General features: G+C 37.5%; 2 protein-coding genes across 8 annotated transcripts; one reads left to right on the plus strand and one right to left on the minus strand.

The window, feature by feature from the left end:
- Positions 1 to 220: 220 nt before the first annotated feature.
- On the minus strand, positions 221 to 12,141 carry ppp1r10 (protein phosphatase 1, regulatory subunit 10). Of its 6 annotated transcripts, XM_058752790.1 has the most exons (19): positions 10,717 to 10,851; positions 10,431 to 10,504; positions 7,313 to 7,428; positions 7,126 to 7,212; positions 6,909 to 7,044; positions 6,764 to 6,815; positions 6,589 to 6,675; positions 6,322 to 6,453; positions 5,572 to 5,677; positions 5,308 to 5,411; positions 5,093 to 5,196; positions 4,809 to 4,968; positions 4,572 to 4,715; positions 4,134 to 4,380; positions 3,498 to 3,573; positions 3,168 to 3,383; positions 2,949 to 3,084; positions 1,770 to 2,153; positions 221 to 1,684 (listed from the first exon to the last, which is right to left on the minus strand). In XM_058752790.1, exons 3-19 carry the CDS (start codon positions 7,417 to 7,419, stop codon positions 1,560 to 1,562), a joined length of 2,403 nt encoding a protein of 800 aa, XP_058608773.1. In that variant the 5' UTR covers positions 7,420 to 7,428; positions 10,431 to 10,504; positions 10,717 to 10,851; the 3' UTR covers positions 221 to 1,559. The 6 variants fall into 6 exon arrangements, with proteins under 6 accessions (XP_058608773.1, XP_058608770.1, XP_058608774.1 ...); XM_058752787.1 differs by lacking the exons at positions 10,431 to 10,504; positions 10,717 to 10,851 and adding an exon at positions 12,001 to 12,141; XM_058752791.1 differs by lacking the exons at positions 10,431 to 10,504; positions 10,717 to 10,851 and adding an exon at positions 11,151 to 11,272.
- Positions 12,142 to 12,942: 801 nt separating this feature from the next.
- mrps18b (mitochondrial ribosomal protein S18B) lies at positions 12,943 to 15,005 on the plus strand. 2 transcript variants are annotated; one of them, XM_058752794.1, is made up of 8 exons: positions 12,943 to 13,080; positions 13,197 to 13,282; positions 13,421 to 13,574; positions 13,653 to 13,750; positions 13,855 to 13,923; positions 14,010 to 14,076; positions 14,163 to 14,222; positions 14,359 to 15,005. In XM_058752794.1, exons 2-8 carry the CDS (start codon positions 13,202 to 13,204, stop codon positions 14,562 to 14,564), a joined length of 735 nt encoding a protein of 244 aa, XP_058608777.1. In that variant the 5' UTR covers positions 12,943 to 13,080; positions 13,197 to 13,201; the 3' UTR covers positions 14,565 to 15,005. The 2 variants fall into 2 exon arrangements, with proteins under 2 accessions (XP_058608777.1, XP_058608776.1); XM_058752793.1 differs by lacking the exon at positions 12,943 to 13,080 and having other exon boundaries at positions 13,141 to 13,282.
- The last annotated feature ends 10 nt before the right edge of the window (positions 15,006 to 15,015 follow it).

Below are 15,015 nucleotides of genomic sequence, written 5' to 3' on the forward strand. Positions count from 1 at the left end.
ACCCGCAAAGAACTGTTAGCGATTTGACCGGACTTCCATGAGAGGGGGAGGAAAATTCAGTGGGATTGCGTAGAATCCTAACGTAACCCTGTTTGACATATTCAAACAACGAGGCATTTAGAGGTTAAAAAGCAAACAGGCACTGAGAGAGAGTGGTCATTATATATTAACACTTGCTCCGAAAATAAAAGTGAATTTGAGAAAACACTGCACGTTCCGGTGAATTTCGTAATGTTTATTAATTTACACGTAGAAAAACACCTTACATTTCTGAATGTGCCTTTTATTGTGTTTATGCGGCGCTCTGACACATAAACATCTCTCCGACAATAATAGAAAGAAAAAAAAATCATCAGACTTGTATCAAAATAAAATCATGGGAAAATAGTAAATCCAACAAAAAAAAGAAAAAGAAAATCGAGTCCCACAAGAGACAATGGCCACTGTTTTCACAGAAAACACCTGAATATGTTTGGCCTTGATGATAGTGGTTTGTAGCCCAGGTTAGGCTCAGTTGAACACTGATAGAGCGGGACAGACCCACACGGGTTCGAGAACATGAACGCACAGCAAATCAAGCCATAGCATCAACATCAAGTAGGAAATCATCACTAATTCTCCTGATTGTCACACTACACAGAACAACAGTTGAGATTTCTTTAGCAGGCTAGGATCACTTTCCATCACAAAGTATCAATTCAAGTATTCAGTGGGACTTCAAAAATGCAAAAGGTAGCGGTTCTGAATAGTATTAACCCCTCGCATACATAGCATTTCCAATTCGGGGGAACATAATGCCAATTCATGAATACCTTTCAGTGCAGCGGAGTATGAGTATTTTTGAAACTAAAAATCGTGGACTGAAAAAGCAAGGACCATGTGTGAGGAAAATCTGGAAATTTGTAAGCATCTACACATTTCATAGAAGTACGGTTTCTCCCTCTTCAATAGAAACCTGAAAATAAAACATCAAACAGAACGGCAACGTCAGAGGGTTTGAATTCAACCAGAAAATCTTAAAATTAAAGTTCTGTGCTGTAATAACTTTTCAAAGTGTCGATTTCATTAGGCAAAGAATGACTGACGTGTGAATTATAGTTTAGAAAACTGCACATCCAGTATCTTGGGTTTTGGCCACCAGGAGAAGCTTAAGGAACTGTACGCCACTGGCTGAAGACAATTATTTACATCCTGTCCTAGTGGTTACAGAGTTATGTAGTACAATCTTTAGCAGTCAGGTCAGTGGTACACAGAATCACAATAAAAATATACATATCCAGGAATCCCTATTTACACGTAGGCCGCAAAGTCAAGTAATCTGTCTCTTCATAGAGGATCTCAGATCTTCTCACAGCTTTCCAGATGAGGGAAAGTAGTGTAAAATGGAGAAGAAATATTAATGTTCAGATCCAATGAAGCAACTGTCCAGTCGGAGGAAGTAGGTGGGATTGTGCTGTCACAGACGCAAACGTCCCCTGTTTCAGTTTCTGTACATGAGGCTCATTTTGAGTCCTGTTGCCCACTAGTGGTGAGTTCAAGGAACAGCAGTTTTTGGTGTGTTAGTGTCCGTGCTGGGGAGGAAGTGGTGGTCCGTTTACACCGGGGTGGTAAAACGCACAGTTATTTTCATACCGACAATTTCCCTTCATCATGAAGTGGCGACACACTGGCCTCTTTGACATGTCTGAAATGAAACAAAAAGATCGTTATTTACATCCTCATTTTAAATGTTGGAATGAAAATGAAAAGCATTTGGTGGTCAAACTTACCGCCCATGTTGTTGTGTCCCCCGCGTGGTCCTCCGCGTCCCCCTCGTCCTCTGAAGCCCGGATCTCCTCCCCTCCCTCTCCCCCGGTGGAAGTGTCCTCCCCGGGGTGGGCCTCCTCTCATGGAGTCGTCGCCCCAGTAGTTGCCGTTGTCCGCCCCGCGGCCCTGTGGACCGGGCGGAGGACCCATCATGCGTGGGCCGCCGGCGTTGAAGGGTGGGCCGTGCCCGTGCCCGTGGCCGTGGGGAGGAGGAGGAGGAGGATGGTTAAAATGTGGTCCAGGGGGCTTGTTTGGAGGGAAACCACCATTCATGGGCATCGGCATGTTGTTCATGTTGTTCATGTTCATGCCAGGGCCAGGGCCATGGCCAAGCAGACCCGTGTTCACTATGAAGTGAGGAAACAGAACATTAAATATGCTGCTTAACCATCATGCAGCTATTCCTCAACAAAGCAGTGTTGTTATGGTTAACTAAAACTAATAATAAAAGTCTTTAGTTTATTGAAATAAAATGAAAGATATTAAAATGAAAAACAAACTAAAAAAAACTTAAATTAAGTCCAATAAAAATTTGAAAAATTCCTTAAACTAAAACTGAAAAAAAATAATAAATAAAAAAAAAAAAATAGGCTAAATTAATTAATCACCAAAGCATGTTACAAAATTACAAAAATGTGTTATTTGAAATAAATCGGACAAATAAAAATATTAATGATATATAATAATAATAATAAAAAAAAAATGAAAAACAAAAACTTCATTATAAATACTGATTGGCTACTAAGTATTACTGAAATTAAAGCTGAATAAACTAATAAAATCAATAAACCAAAATAAAACAGAAATATATCGAATACATCAAAAAAATTCACAAAAAGCACCAAAAAAAAAAAATTGCTAAAATTAAAACCTTAACATTTTGGTTAATTGAGAAATTAAAGAAAATAAATGAGTAAAAATATTAAAATAATTTGAAGTACTACAATTCTTAGACTTAAACTGAAATAAAGTGAAAGAAAAAATATTTTAAAAACATAGCAAAAAAAAAAAGAAGCTAAAACTTAAATGTAACTAAAAAAAAAAAAAAAAAAAAAGTCATTTAAAATATGAATAAATATTGCAATAATATATAAACAACACTATATAGCGATGAAAACAGTCGAAAGAGAGCAAACACGTACTTGGTGGAGCATTAGCAGGTTGGTTCTGATTCTGGTTCTGGTTTTGTTGCAGGGAGCCCAAAAGCTGCTTGATCTTATCCGAGAAATCAGGCTGTTTGATCAGGTCCTCTGGAGACTGGTTAGATCCCTGAGCACCCTGAAAACCAAAGGAGATGCTTAAAATAAAAGTCTTTGCACATTCTCGTGGTAAAAAACATGTACACATCCATTAAATCCTACCATGATAGATGAGAGCAGTTCCTGCACATTAACAGCGGGGTTGTTACTGGCTGGTGGGGTGTTGCCTTGCGCCTGAGGGCTGCGGCCGCTGTTGCCCAGACTTCCCATGAGGTTAGCTAGAACAGGAGGCAGCTTGGAGCCTTCATTAGAGACTGAAGAGCTGCCGGAGGCAGCAGTGTCAGCGGGCTCCATGTAGTTCTCCTCCATACTGCAGTCCTACAACACCACAGAGGGAAGAGGTCATCAACATGCCACATCTGATATTTCAAAATTAAAGAAGAAAAAAAAATGGAAGGGGAAAGCATATGAAAAGGTAATTGGCTGTCTTACCTCATCCAGTGGGATGAGACGAGGAGGCATGGGCTCATACGGCTCAGGGTCTGGCTCATGAGGACAGTCTGGAACACTGCAGAGAGGGAAACAAACCATGTATGTCCATTTAAAAACACGTTTAACCCTGTTTACTTTATTCATGTGGATGATTCATTTATGCAAGGGTTTTAAACATCTATTAAAAAATGTTTTTTGTTAAAGCTAAAATAAAAAAATATATTAGATGAAAAATCTATTTTTAATACATAAAAAAAGAAAAGAAAATCCTAACAGGAAATAAATAAATAAATACTAAATCTGAAAAAATAAATAATAATAATAATAATAAACCTATAGAGCAAAAAAATAAAAATAGCTAAAAATTACACAAAAATTACAATGAAAACTGAAAATACAAAAAAAAGCTACTTGGTATTTTTTAATAAAAAAACTATAATAGCATACAAGTAATACTAATACAACTATTTGTGCTAAGTAGTAAATAATATCATGGCCCACTTTTCATGATCCAGTCAAATGCAAATGGATTCCCAGCCGACATGTGGGTTTTTATACGTGATATTGTGGGGGCATTAAATGTTGTTTCATGCTGTGAACAATCACTAAACATGACACACCAAAGCTTTGTCTTACCTCTCTTTGCTGAGGAAGATCTCCTGCAGAATGCCCATCTCTCTGTCTCTCTGGATCATCTTCTCTCTGCTGCTGGAACCAGGAATGACCAGGCTGCCTATGAGGGTCAAAGGTCGCGGAGGAGTCCAGGGCACCCTCTCCTCCATGGTGTCGTGAGAAAGACGACGAGCCATTTCAAACGTCTGCCTGTCCATCATCAGCTCCCGCTTAGCCGCCTCGCCGAAGTCCTTAATTTTATTAACGTTCACTGAGATAGAGGAAAAAGAGTGATGATTATTATTGAACAAATCCCACAAGTATTTTCAGATATTAATAGTTTTATATTGTAATGATATTATTTATTTTACTTTATTTTTATTGAAGAGACTTACTAACTGAAAAACCTTACAAACCTCAAACTTTTAAACTGCAGTGTAAGTGAAGAAAGTGTTGCTTTACCTCTCTCAGTCTCATCCAGGTCAAAGTAGAAGTACTCTTTGAGATGATCCTCTTCCGCCCACCGAACGCTTTTCTTTTTCTTTCCTTTCTTAGTCAGACCCTCCTCCTCACCGCGAGGTTCAGACAGAGCATTGGGTTTTTCACCTTAAAACACAAAATAAGGCATTTTAAGTTTAGCACATTCTTTCATATGGCTCTCAGCGAGGCTGTGGCCAATTTCTATGCAGCTGAACTCACTAGTTTCCATTGCATCAGGGTCCTCGGTGGGCACGGGTGTGCCAGGCTGCTCCAGCTCTTGGTTCTCATGAGGAGGTGTCTGAGATGAGGGCGTCTCAGGGGAAGACGGTTTGGCCTGTGTACCCGGGTACGACTGCGGCCTGCCGTCAAACGGACAGGGCTGTGGAGCACAAGAGAGATGAGAGGAACAAAACACAATTAGTGGGTTTGTGATTTTGGAGGTCTGGGGAAAATTAAAATCCATGAAGCATAAACACAAATGAGGGTTGTCTGATGTGGCACACCTTGTTAGTGGTAGGGGAAACTGCTTTTGTTTTCTTCTTCTTGATCTTGATGCCAGGCACTGGAGCGGAGTTGAGGGCATCCAAAAATCCAGTGGCTTCCATTGCTATAAGGAAGAGAAATGGATATTAAGCACCAGCCGGAGAGGAAACTCTACTCTCCTTTTTTGCAGATTATCATAATCATATTGCTCATATTGCTGAATGGGCATACTCACGCTGTGGGGGTATAAGCTTGACTTTGATCTCTTTGGCAGAGTTGGGGGTGGTGTTAAGGGGCTTGTATTTCTTCTCCACTGGTGGTGCATCAGTTGGCGATGTGCTGAATGAACAAAGTCAGAGTTTAATGATTCATTTTCAAACCCTCCGAAGTCAAACTGCATTCAAATTCATTGAAATCATGAATCAAATGAGAAGGGGCCGATCCTGGATTCCATGTGCCTGTTCATTATTTGCAAGAAAGAAATGGAGTGTCCACTTACCTTGGTCTTTTGAGAACAGCTGGCTTGATGTTGTATTTGTCTCCAAGCAGGGGTGCAGAGGGGGTTTTCTTTACAGGAACTGGAACTGGACTCTCCACCTCCAAACCTGAAGACACAATATTTAGAGTAAATGTAAACAGATCATTTTTAAAATTGTGTTATTTCTGTAATGTGTATTTTATATATATATTATATATATATATATATATATATATACACACACACACACACACATAAATAATTTATAGTGTTTTAAAGTAGCTGAAATATAATAACAATAAATAATTATTGTTAAAAAAATAATCATAAACATAAACCTGAACAAAATTGTTTTTGATAAAGTTAATAAAATTAAATATTAACAGTTTCAGCTAACAAAATAAAACAAGCATATAGCAATTTATATATAAAAAAACTCTAAACTTAAAACAAAAAAAAAATTAAATGTTGCATTCTTGGCAACTAACTGAAATAAATTTAAGGTACTAGAACAAAAAAGAAAAGAAAAAAGTTTAACAGAGATATATATATATATATATATATATAAATAAAAGCAAGTCAAATAAAACAAAATTATTCAAATTAAAATTAAAAAATGTAAATGTAATAAAACCTAATTAAAATCATGAATAAATTCTAAAAACAAAACTATTAAACGAAAATAAAAATATAATAACAACACCAAATTAAAATTACAAATAAATACTATAATATTATATAAACTACACTAAAATATCATTGGTAACTAACCTGTAGAGCGGATCTTTGCGTGACTTGGAGCATAAGCTTTTGGTTTGTCTTTCTTCTTCTCCTCATCTGCTCCTTTTTCTCGGGGCTTCACCTCCGGACGCACTTTTCCATCCTCCTTTTTCCGTTTCTTGTCTGATGGAAAACAGAGTTGGGTTACTTGCCAATAATGGGAACCCCACTTTCTAATAATTCAAGTTAAAAGTGCATTAAGTCTACTTTAACAAAAAACAGAGTGACATAGAAGACAATGTAAACTGGAAACCCTACCGTTGGGTGACGCTCCACTGGAGACGCTCTGAGAGCGGATAATAGCCATCCAGCCATCCACCAGCACTGACGCCAGCTTCCTCAGCTCTGAGAGAAAAGAGAAGAGTTCAAAACTGAGCTCTGGAAGAGAGTAAGCAGACTGTCTGGCATTGATTCATGGAACATGTGCTCTTACCTTCTGTCTCACCGCTCTTGCTCAGTTGTTTCACCAGCTTGGCTGTGTTGTTCTAGCAGGAGAGAAGACAACAGACAGAGAACAGGTGTTAGAAGACTGCAGAGGCATGCGTGTGAGTTTTATGGGCCATGGTGTGGGGAAGTACCTGTTTGAGGTGGTCCACAGTCAGGGGGAGTTTCTGCAGGGTGAGCAGTATGAGCTGCAGCAGGGGGGTGTTAGTGGTGGTCTTTGAGTAGGTGAGCCAAGAGTTCAACAACTTGTAGCCTCCAACTCGAATAAACCTGAGCAGAAGAGATAGAGTTAAGCATAACCTTGGGACCAAAAATGTTTCAAATGTTTCTTTTGATGGATATTATTCTTACCGATTAAGTACATCATGTGATTTTGTCTGCAGTAAGATGTTCAGATACATGCATCTGCTGACCATTTTATGCGAGGCCTTCATGAGACTGTTTGAAAAGAGGAAAATACGTTAGAAATAATATAGCTTAATGGAATTAATGGCTTTTTAGAAGGTATCCAGAAAATAAAAATGGTACAGCTTCTCACCTGAAGACTTTAGCAACTCCCTCAAGGCTTCGTAGCTCTCCATCCTTCCCCAGCAGAGCTTCAACTCCTTTTAGCACCTCTCTGGGGTCCACCGGGCCCACGGCCATAGCTGCTTACTGACAAAGAGAGAGAAAACAGGGGTTATTCATGTGCTTATGCCACTGGGGAAAATCTGGATATGACATGAAATCACCCAGTCAATACTGAAATAATAAGATCATGGCACTTCAGGAGAGCTCACAGGAACAGCACAAGGACAATGTTGAATGTTTGAAAAGTTCCTAGTAATGTACATTTACCAAGGCGACTGTGGATCTGAAATAACTTTGAAACAACAAATTCGGAAGACATTGGGAACAAAAATAGTCACATGACTACCAAAGACATCACAGAACAGCTGCTGTCAACTCTGCATGTATGCACTCAAAGAACGGAGAGAAACTTCTAGATGTTTTATATACTGTACTGAATCAGATACGCATGTCTCACATCATGACCACAGAGGAAGCTGTGTCCATTCTGTTCACAACAGAAAGTAAAAAAGTAATGTCTTCATTAATAATCACACCACTTCAAACAATAGTTCGTTCTCAAATTCATAACATTTCATCACTTAGAAAATTATGTTATTGTAAAATAAGGTGGGACTTAGATTATTACTAGAGCCCCCCAAAAATTATTATACTCCAACTGACTACAAAGGATCCTTCCTGGTAAATAAAATGTTTAATATATGATGCCTGGTGGGCTGTCAATATTTACTGGACTTTCTGTTACTAGAAAGGGGCAGCTGGTACAACTGTTATAGTTTAACATCTCACTGCAGACTGAATTATACAGCGTTCATGTAACCAATCTTCTAGAATAATTGAATAAGTCTGTTACTTATTTAATTATACGTGAAACTCAAACTGGATGACTGGTTATGTGAGCGCTGCATAATGTAGTTCATAATTTGAAATGATGAAGGATAAACATAAAAGTAAATTGTTATATTACATTTGTCATGTCACTGTCATAAACCCACCTGCTTTTTATATGCATTGTACAATACCCAAAATAAACATCACAGGTACAAAGGACATGTACAATAATATAATGGCTGTGATCAGTAATGTGCATTCAGATTATTTTATAATTTAAATAAGAATTATACAAGAGCAGAAATAAGAGGGGAAGAGACAAAATTAAAATTTGAGAATGCACTTAAGAGTTAAGCATAGTTTTTACAATTTCTTTTATTAGCAATTAAGTAATTTTTTTTTTATAGTGATGACACTTGTAATCCTCCAGAAGTTCAATTGTAGCACAACTAATACCATTTATCACAAGTATGTAAAAAAAAAACTAGGGAGGGCACAGTAAAAGTGTTCAAATGATTGACTGGATTTCCTTGTTTATCAGAAAAGCATTGTCACACGTCAACTGTAAAGCATACAGGGACTCTGACATTAATATAATTTCTTCCTTCCATGTTAGACACCGCTGCGACCCATCTGTCTATAACCTAACATCAATAGAAAGATCCTAAAATAAAATGAGATGTTTGTAAACACTTATAAACCAAAACTTTTACTATATTTTAAGTTACACTTATATTATAAAATCTGAATACATGAAAAAATATTACAAAGACTTTACCCATATCCACAACTGTCATTGCTACGGGGTTGATGGATATAAAATGAGTAGTACCCACTTTAGCTTAAGTGTCTTTCAATTTAATTTTAACACTTAAATTACAAATTTGATACAATGCACTTATTGTGTACACACTTGTTTTTACACTGTACTTATATTTTAAAAATACCTGCATGTAATTATTTTTGTAACTGCATCAACCCCTAAACCCACCCCAACCTAACCTTACCAGTTTCCCACTTTAATGCTTTGCAATACACAATAAGTACAATGCACCAAATAAATACACACAAGTAATAAAATATATACTTTTTTGCTGCAAGTACATAGTAGTTAAATACACCTAATATAAAGTAGGACCAACGTGTATACTACTTTTAAACAGTAAGCTTTAAATACTTGTCAATAATACTGCAAGTTTTTAAATATCAGTACATTAACTGGACCTTTTTTATTTATGTTTTTGTTTTAGGTATGTTTTATGTATACAGAAGTCTAGAACCACTAGGTGGGGAGGATTCACAAAATGATTTTTTTGAAGTGCCTTAGTGAGTCTATTCCCTCATTATAATTTTTTTTGCTGTATTTAGCTACATTTTTCTTTATTATGTAATATTACATATTAAATGCATATTATCCCAATTATTTTGTCCAAAAATTTGAATGAGTAAAATTTTGAATATATATATATATATATATATATATTTTTTTTTTTTTTAAATCAGGAAATAAATATATAATGAAGAAAATAGACTCTGAAAGACTTGACTTTCCAGTTGCAAGAAACTCCTTAAGTAAATAAGTGTATTATCACTAAGGGTTAACTTAAGGGGTTTAGTGCAACCGAGTACAAGACTTTCTAAGTTGTATGTCGCCACCATGTGGTTATTTCTAAATATACACAAATACAGAAACAGTGTATTTGCCACGCAGCAATAAGAAATGCAAGTATCAAATGTGATGAAAATATATTAAAATACAGAAACAAGTAGAATATATGCAATAAAAACGGTACATTATTTGAAAAGAAAAAATGAGATGGACATATGCCAGTGATAATAATATCTGAGGTAGTTAATTACAAAGAGACGGATGAGGGCAGAGTGTTTGTGGTCGAGAGAGAGAGAGAGAGAGAGAGAGAGAGAGAGAGAGAGACGTCATTTGCCCTGCCCACGCGGATGAACAGCGAGTATTTCTGCCTTCAGTTCCTCTCACTACAGCACACTTGACTGGACACCGGCGACACTAACCAACTAACTACAGCAGAAAATGAACAACGGGGCGAATTACACATGAAATAGAAATATATATACACCGAATGTATATAGATTTTTACGACTGTTAAGCATGCAAGTGTTTAGCAACGTCTGAATTCATGTTCTACATAATTTCCAAGACAGTGAAAAAGGTCTACTAATGTCGAAAAAGTTAGAATTTACTCACTTTTGATCGTGTGAGAAATCAGGTTTTGTCTTACCCGTAACACTGTTGTTGAAGAACTTTTTAAAGTCACAACCGAACTCCTTAAACACGGAACAATACACACAATCCCTGGAAACGTCACAGTTATCATAACAAACAAGAAAAAGTCAACAAGATTGTACATTCACTGGAAAGAAAAGATTAACATTGTATCTGTCAGGTTTCTGGTGGAATGCAGATGTGAAGAAACACATTGTTTAACTTTTAAAGTTTACATTACACCCTGTCCTGTATATAAGACTCTTCCTACAGCGCATAAAGATCAAGTTCATGTAACCTACTTTCACTTTTTAATCGAGTGTAACATAAACAGCTGGCATCTTTAAGCAAATAGCACGATGGTTTTGTGTTAGAACTCGTCAACACAAAGCATCCAGTGTAGGTCTCTCTAAAGGCCAGTAATATGAATTTATGCATCTGCTCAATAGTGGCCACAGGGGGATTTGATTTGCCATCTGTCGAAGCCTCCCTCTCTCATACAGCAGCTCGCCCTGAGCTGACAGCGGCTCCCCTGATTGGCTGAAGTCAGCGGTAAACCACGCCCACTATCTTTAACCACTTGTCTTCGTGAACGGGTGTCTGGTCGCCATCTTTGAATTCCAACAAGTTTTTAAAAACACAACGGCTATTTCCCCCCGCCTGCCATTTGTCTTGCTCGTTTACAAAGTGCTACTATATTTACCCCGCTAGCGACTCACGGATATTAAGACGATACCTCGAGCTGTATATGGGGATGATGGCGACGCGAGACAGCCGTTCCGAACTACAGTATTTCCCGTAGATCCAGTCAGAAAAACAAAGCCACCATTGCCTCGAGTGATCCGAGCAAAGGACAACCCGTCCGCCATTTTAAAGCAAAGTCGACAAGACAAATAATACCCTATCTACGCACTCGTTAAGCACAGAACACAAAAAAAATGCAATCTTTATACTCAGACTGCTATGCATTTTTATAAATTATCATTGCCTAGGGAGGTTTATTTCACCAAACTAGCTCAACGGGTATCCAGTTCCGCCAACTAATTACATCTAACGACATTATGAACAAAATGTTGCATTTCAGTCTGGTTTTTTTTCTCCGTTCGGCTAAATCCACAGGCGCCACTTGGCAATCTTTATGTGCAGATTGCGTTGATTGTTCCAGTGAGCTCTCCTCTGAAAAGAATGCAGTTTATAAAAAGCCCCAATTGAATGCAGTCACTTCCTGGCTCTGCCTATGGCAATCTTTATGTACAGATTGCTTATGATCAGCGATGGCTAGCTTATTATTCGATGATTTATCGTTACTTTAATAATCATTAGGATTACTCCGTCTCACACACAAAGAGAAGCAGGGCGTTGAAGCCGCTGCTCTGGCTTTGCGGTGTGAGCTCATACACTAGCTAGCTCTGTCTCGCTTTATCTCAGCATGCTGTCTGCTTCTAGAAACCGTGGCGCAGTTAGGTCGCCACGCTCGATACAGCTAGGAATTTTAATCTCTATTTATATCTTGAATCATTTTCAACACAGACAACTGGTTAACTGTTACGTAGTTTCGATTCAAATTGGTTTGAAAGAACACTTACTATTAATACCTCTCCTCTGCGTCTCGGGTTGCTATTAATATATTGTGCTTAACAGCAACAATTTTCAGCTTTTTAACAGTTTAAGAGAACGTAAACTGTCATGACTTTAGCATTATTGGCTGAAAAATGGCATAATGGGCGGGATTGTGGTGGCTGAAATTGAGCTTTTCCTTCTTGAACAATCTGGAGCAAAAAAAAGTAGTAAGCGAATGTCCGTTACTCGAGTAGAAAAAATTGAGTTTTTTGGGCTTTGATCTTCGCACACAGTTGAAAAATCCTCGACGCCAGATCTTCACTGAGACCGACTCAGACCTGAAACGAAACAACAGCACAAAGAAACGTTAGAGAAAAACGAATGTTTGGCGGCGGAAATCCAGAGAACGATCAAAAGGTCGTTTTGCCGATAAAAACTGATGTGGTAGCCGAACTTTGGGATAAAAATCGTCTTTTAAATCGCAAAAAGATGGAGAACCGTCCTCCGATATGACACTTACCTCAGACAAATCCAGGAATGCTCTAGAAAGGGTGGGACTCGGTATATATAGTTCTGACGTTTTTTGCGTCATCCGGGGCTCGCGCTTGCGCGGTCGCGCGTTTCTTTCCCCACAAAATGGAGTCGACGATCACGCGCTCCTCTAGAAACGACCTTCTTCTGTGTGTTCAAGGACGACCCCATCCCCCACTCCGTTTCCGGTTATTTTACGTGCTTTCTGTGCACAAATAATCATTAATTTGTTGGAATTTTTTAAATAAAAACGACGTAAGAATTTACTCTGCGCCACTGTACAATAATATAGGCGTATTCGTTTATGCAAATTCAAGAACTAGCTATTGTAAGGCAGATTCAGCCTTTATGTAAATCACTGTAACGCTATCATGTTCAAAGTGTGTGTTAAAATTAAACATTAATTCATGTAAACGATAATTTATATAACTACAAGTAATATTCCTTAGACAAAAATGCAAAACATTGGCACAAAATGCTGGTAAACTGACCAACACGAGGGATCGTTTCAGGAAACGTTTCACATACAAAAATAATACATTTTACATTGGTTTCTGACTGAAATATTTGACTAGGTAAACTGTATGAATTCATTTAAAACAATCTCTTAAAATGGAAAAAGTGAGAACAATAAACGCGCACTTCCGTCACAATACACTTTAACCTCTCTACAACTTCCTTTGATACAAAGACAAAATGGCAGCCTCCTTACAACGCATTGGAATAGTTATCTGCCGCACATTTCCTGTCATTTTACAACGAAATATTCAAGCACAGGTTTGTTGGTTACAGATAAAATATTTTAATTGATGTTTTTTATACAGTATGTGTAAATATGTATGTTGTTGTCCACTCAGTTCGCGTGCAAACAACCTCAGCCAACATAAAGGACAATTTACGCGTTTTGTATTGCAGAGAATCCGTGATTGGAAAATAACTGCTCCAGTGCTGCGACTGAATTTTCGTGCTTTATCATCATCATCATCATCATCATCTGCTGATGACACCGATTCAGCTGAGGTACTGTCTAGATATTCAGACAGACCATGGGAGTACTTAGAAAGTGAAGGTAAATATGATTGATTAGATGATTGAATGAATTACTTGTGGTTAAAACAGAGTTTAATGTTGCTCAAATCTCTTTAAGAGTACATTGAGCGCTATGGATCAAAGCCTGTGTGGTCTAACTATAGGAGGAACCATAAGGGGGGTGTCCCTCCTCAAAAGACAAGAAAGACCTGTATTGTAAGTACACATTAGTTTTGAATTTTGATTGATTGATTGTTCAGATGATTTTTCCCCCCCAGTCCATTAAATATGTATTAGTGAGGATGATTGTCTTGTCATAGAGAGGTGATAAGATATGTGGCAACCCTTGTCCCATCTGTCGTGATCCAAACATCATTGTCCATTACAAGGTTTGTTTTCCGATTCTGTCATTTACTTATTTTTTATTGTGTGAGGACAATGTATTTGGTTTAATATATCTGCTTTTTCTCTGCAGAACGTGAACCTGTTGCAGCAGTTTGTTAGTCCTCAAACAGGAATTGTGTATGATCCCTCTCTAACCGGTAATGAATTTCTTAATACATTCAAGTGTCATATTTCTGGTATGATCATGACCTGATCAACTTTTCATCTTCAATTGTTTCCTCAGGTGTGTGTATCAAACAACAGAAGCTTCTTAACAAGGCCATTGAAACTGCTAGAGATTGTGGTAAATTGACTTTTTTTTTATTGTTATAAGCACCAATGTGCACAAACAAGTCCTTTTATGAAAAGAAATGATCAATTTCATTATTTAGTGCACAAGTGCTTAAAATGGCATTTTTCCTTTTTCTACTTCCTTTAAGGTTTACTTTCTGCCCAGTTACCTCATGTTGATTACTCCAAAGAGGACTACTCGAACACTCATGGTGCAGTAGCACCAACCCCTGCTCCATTTTCTCTCAGCTCTGGAGAACTGTGGTATCAGTGGTATGGAAGTATAAAACCAGATGAGCGAGAACTTGCAAGAGTGAAGCGGATATACAAAGACTACTTGAAACCAGATGTTTGAATCTTGTTTTAAAAGACATTAGAGCAGATGCCATGTACTTTACATGAGAACAAGGCAGTTAGGGATAGACTTACAATCTTTACAATGGCAGGTCCTAAATCACATGCAATTTTTAAAACTCATTTATGGCATTTTGTCTACTGAAAGCTTTTTGGAAAGACATTATCAAATGAAAGAAATCGTTATGTTGTTAAACAGCAGTACAACCCATTAAATGCACTGTACTTCTATCCCTCACAAACTCATTTTCATTCCTGTCAAAAATTACATATTGTGCTACCCATACTAAAGTCTATTTAAATAGCGGTTGGAAGTTTGATCCAAATTATGTTTCCATAACAGTACTTATGAGCAAGAAGAAAATGTTCATGTTGTTACATTTTGTCCATGCAAGACAAGCATAATATATGAAACATCAAATAAAAACTCTCATAAACTTGACTTTGTTGCA

This window comes from Onychostoma macrolepis, chromosome 19, assembly GCF_012432095.1.
Source record: "Onychostoma macrolepis isolate SWU-2019 chromosome 19, ASM1243209v1, whole genome shotgun sequence".
NCBI lineage: Eukaryota > Metazoa > Chordata > Actinopteri > Cypriniformes > Cyprinidae > Onychostoma > Onychostoma macrolepis.

Excerpts from the sequence above, each read along its gene's own strand:
- ppp1r10 (XM_058752787.1), bottom strand. The coding sequence starts at position 7,419 with ATGGCCGTGGGCCCGGTGGACCCCAGAGAGGTGCTAAAAGGAGTTGAA. Across the intron at positions 5,678-6,321 it reads CGCAAAGATCCGCTCTACAG|GTTTGGAGGTGGAGAGTCCA; the intron begins GTTAGTTACCAA and ends TTGTGTCTTCAG. Across the intron at positions 5,412-5,571 it reads GCTGTTCTCAAAAGACCAAG|CACATCGCCAACTGATGCAC; the intron begins GTAAGTGGACAC and ends TTGTTCATTCAG.
- mrps18b (XM_058752794.1), top strand. The coding sequence starts at position 13,202 with ATGGCAGCCTCCTTACAACGCATTGGAATAGTTATCTGCCGCACATTT. Across the intron at positions 13,751-13,854 it reads AGACAAGAAAGACCTGTATT|AGAGGTGATAAGATATGTGG; the intron begins GTAAGTACACAT and ends GTCTTGTCATAG. Across the intron at positions 14,077-14,162 it reads GTATGATCCCTCTCTAACCG|GTGTGTGTATCAAACAACAG; the intron begins GTAATGAATTTC and ends TTGTTTCCTCAG.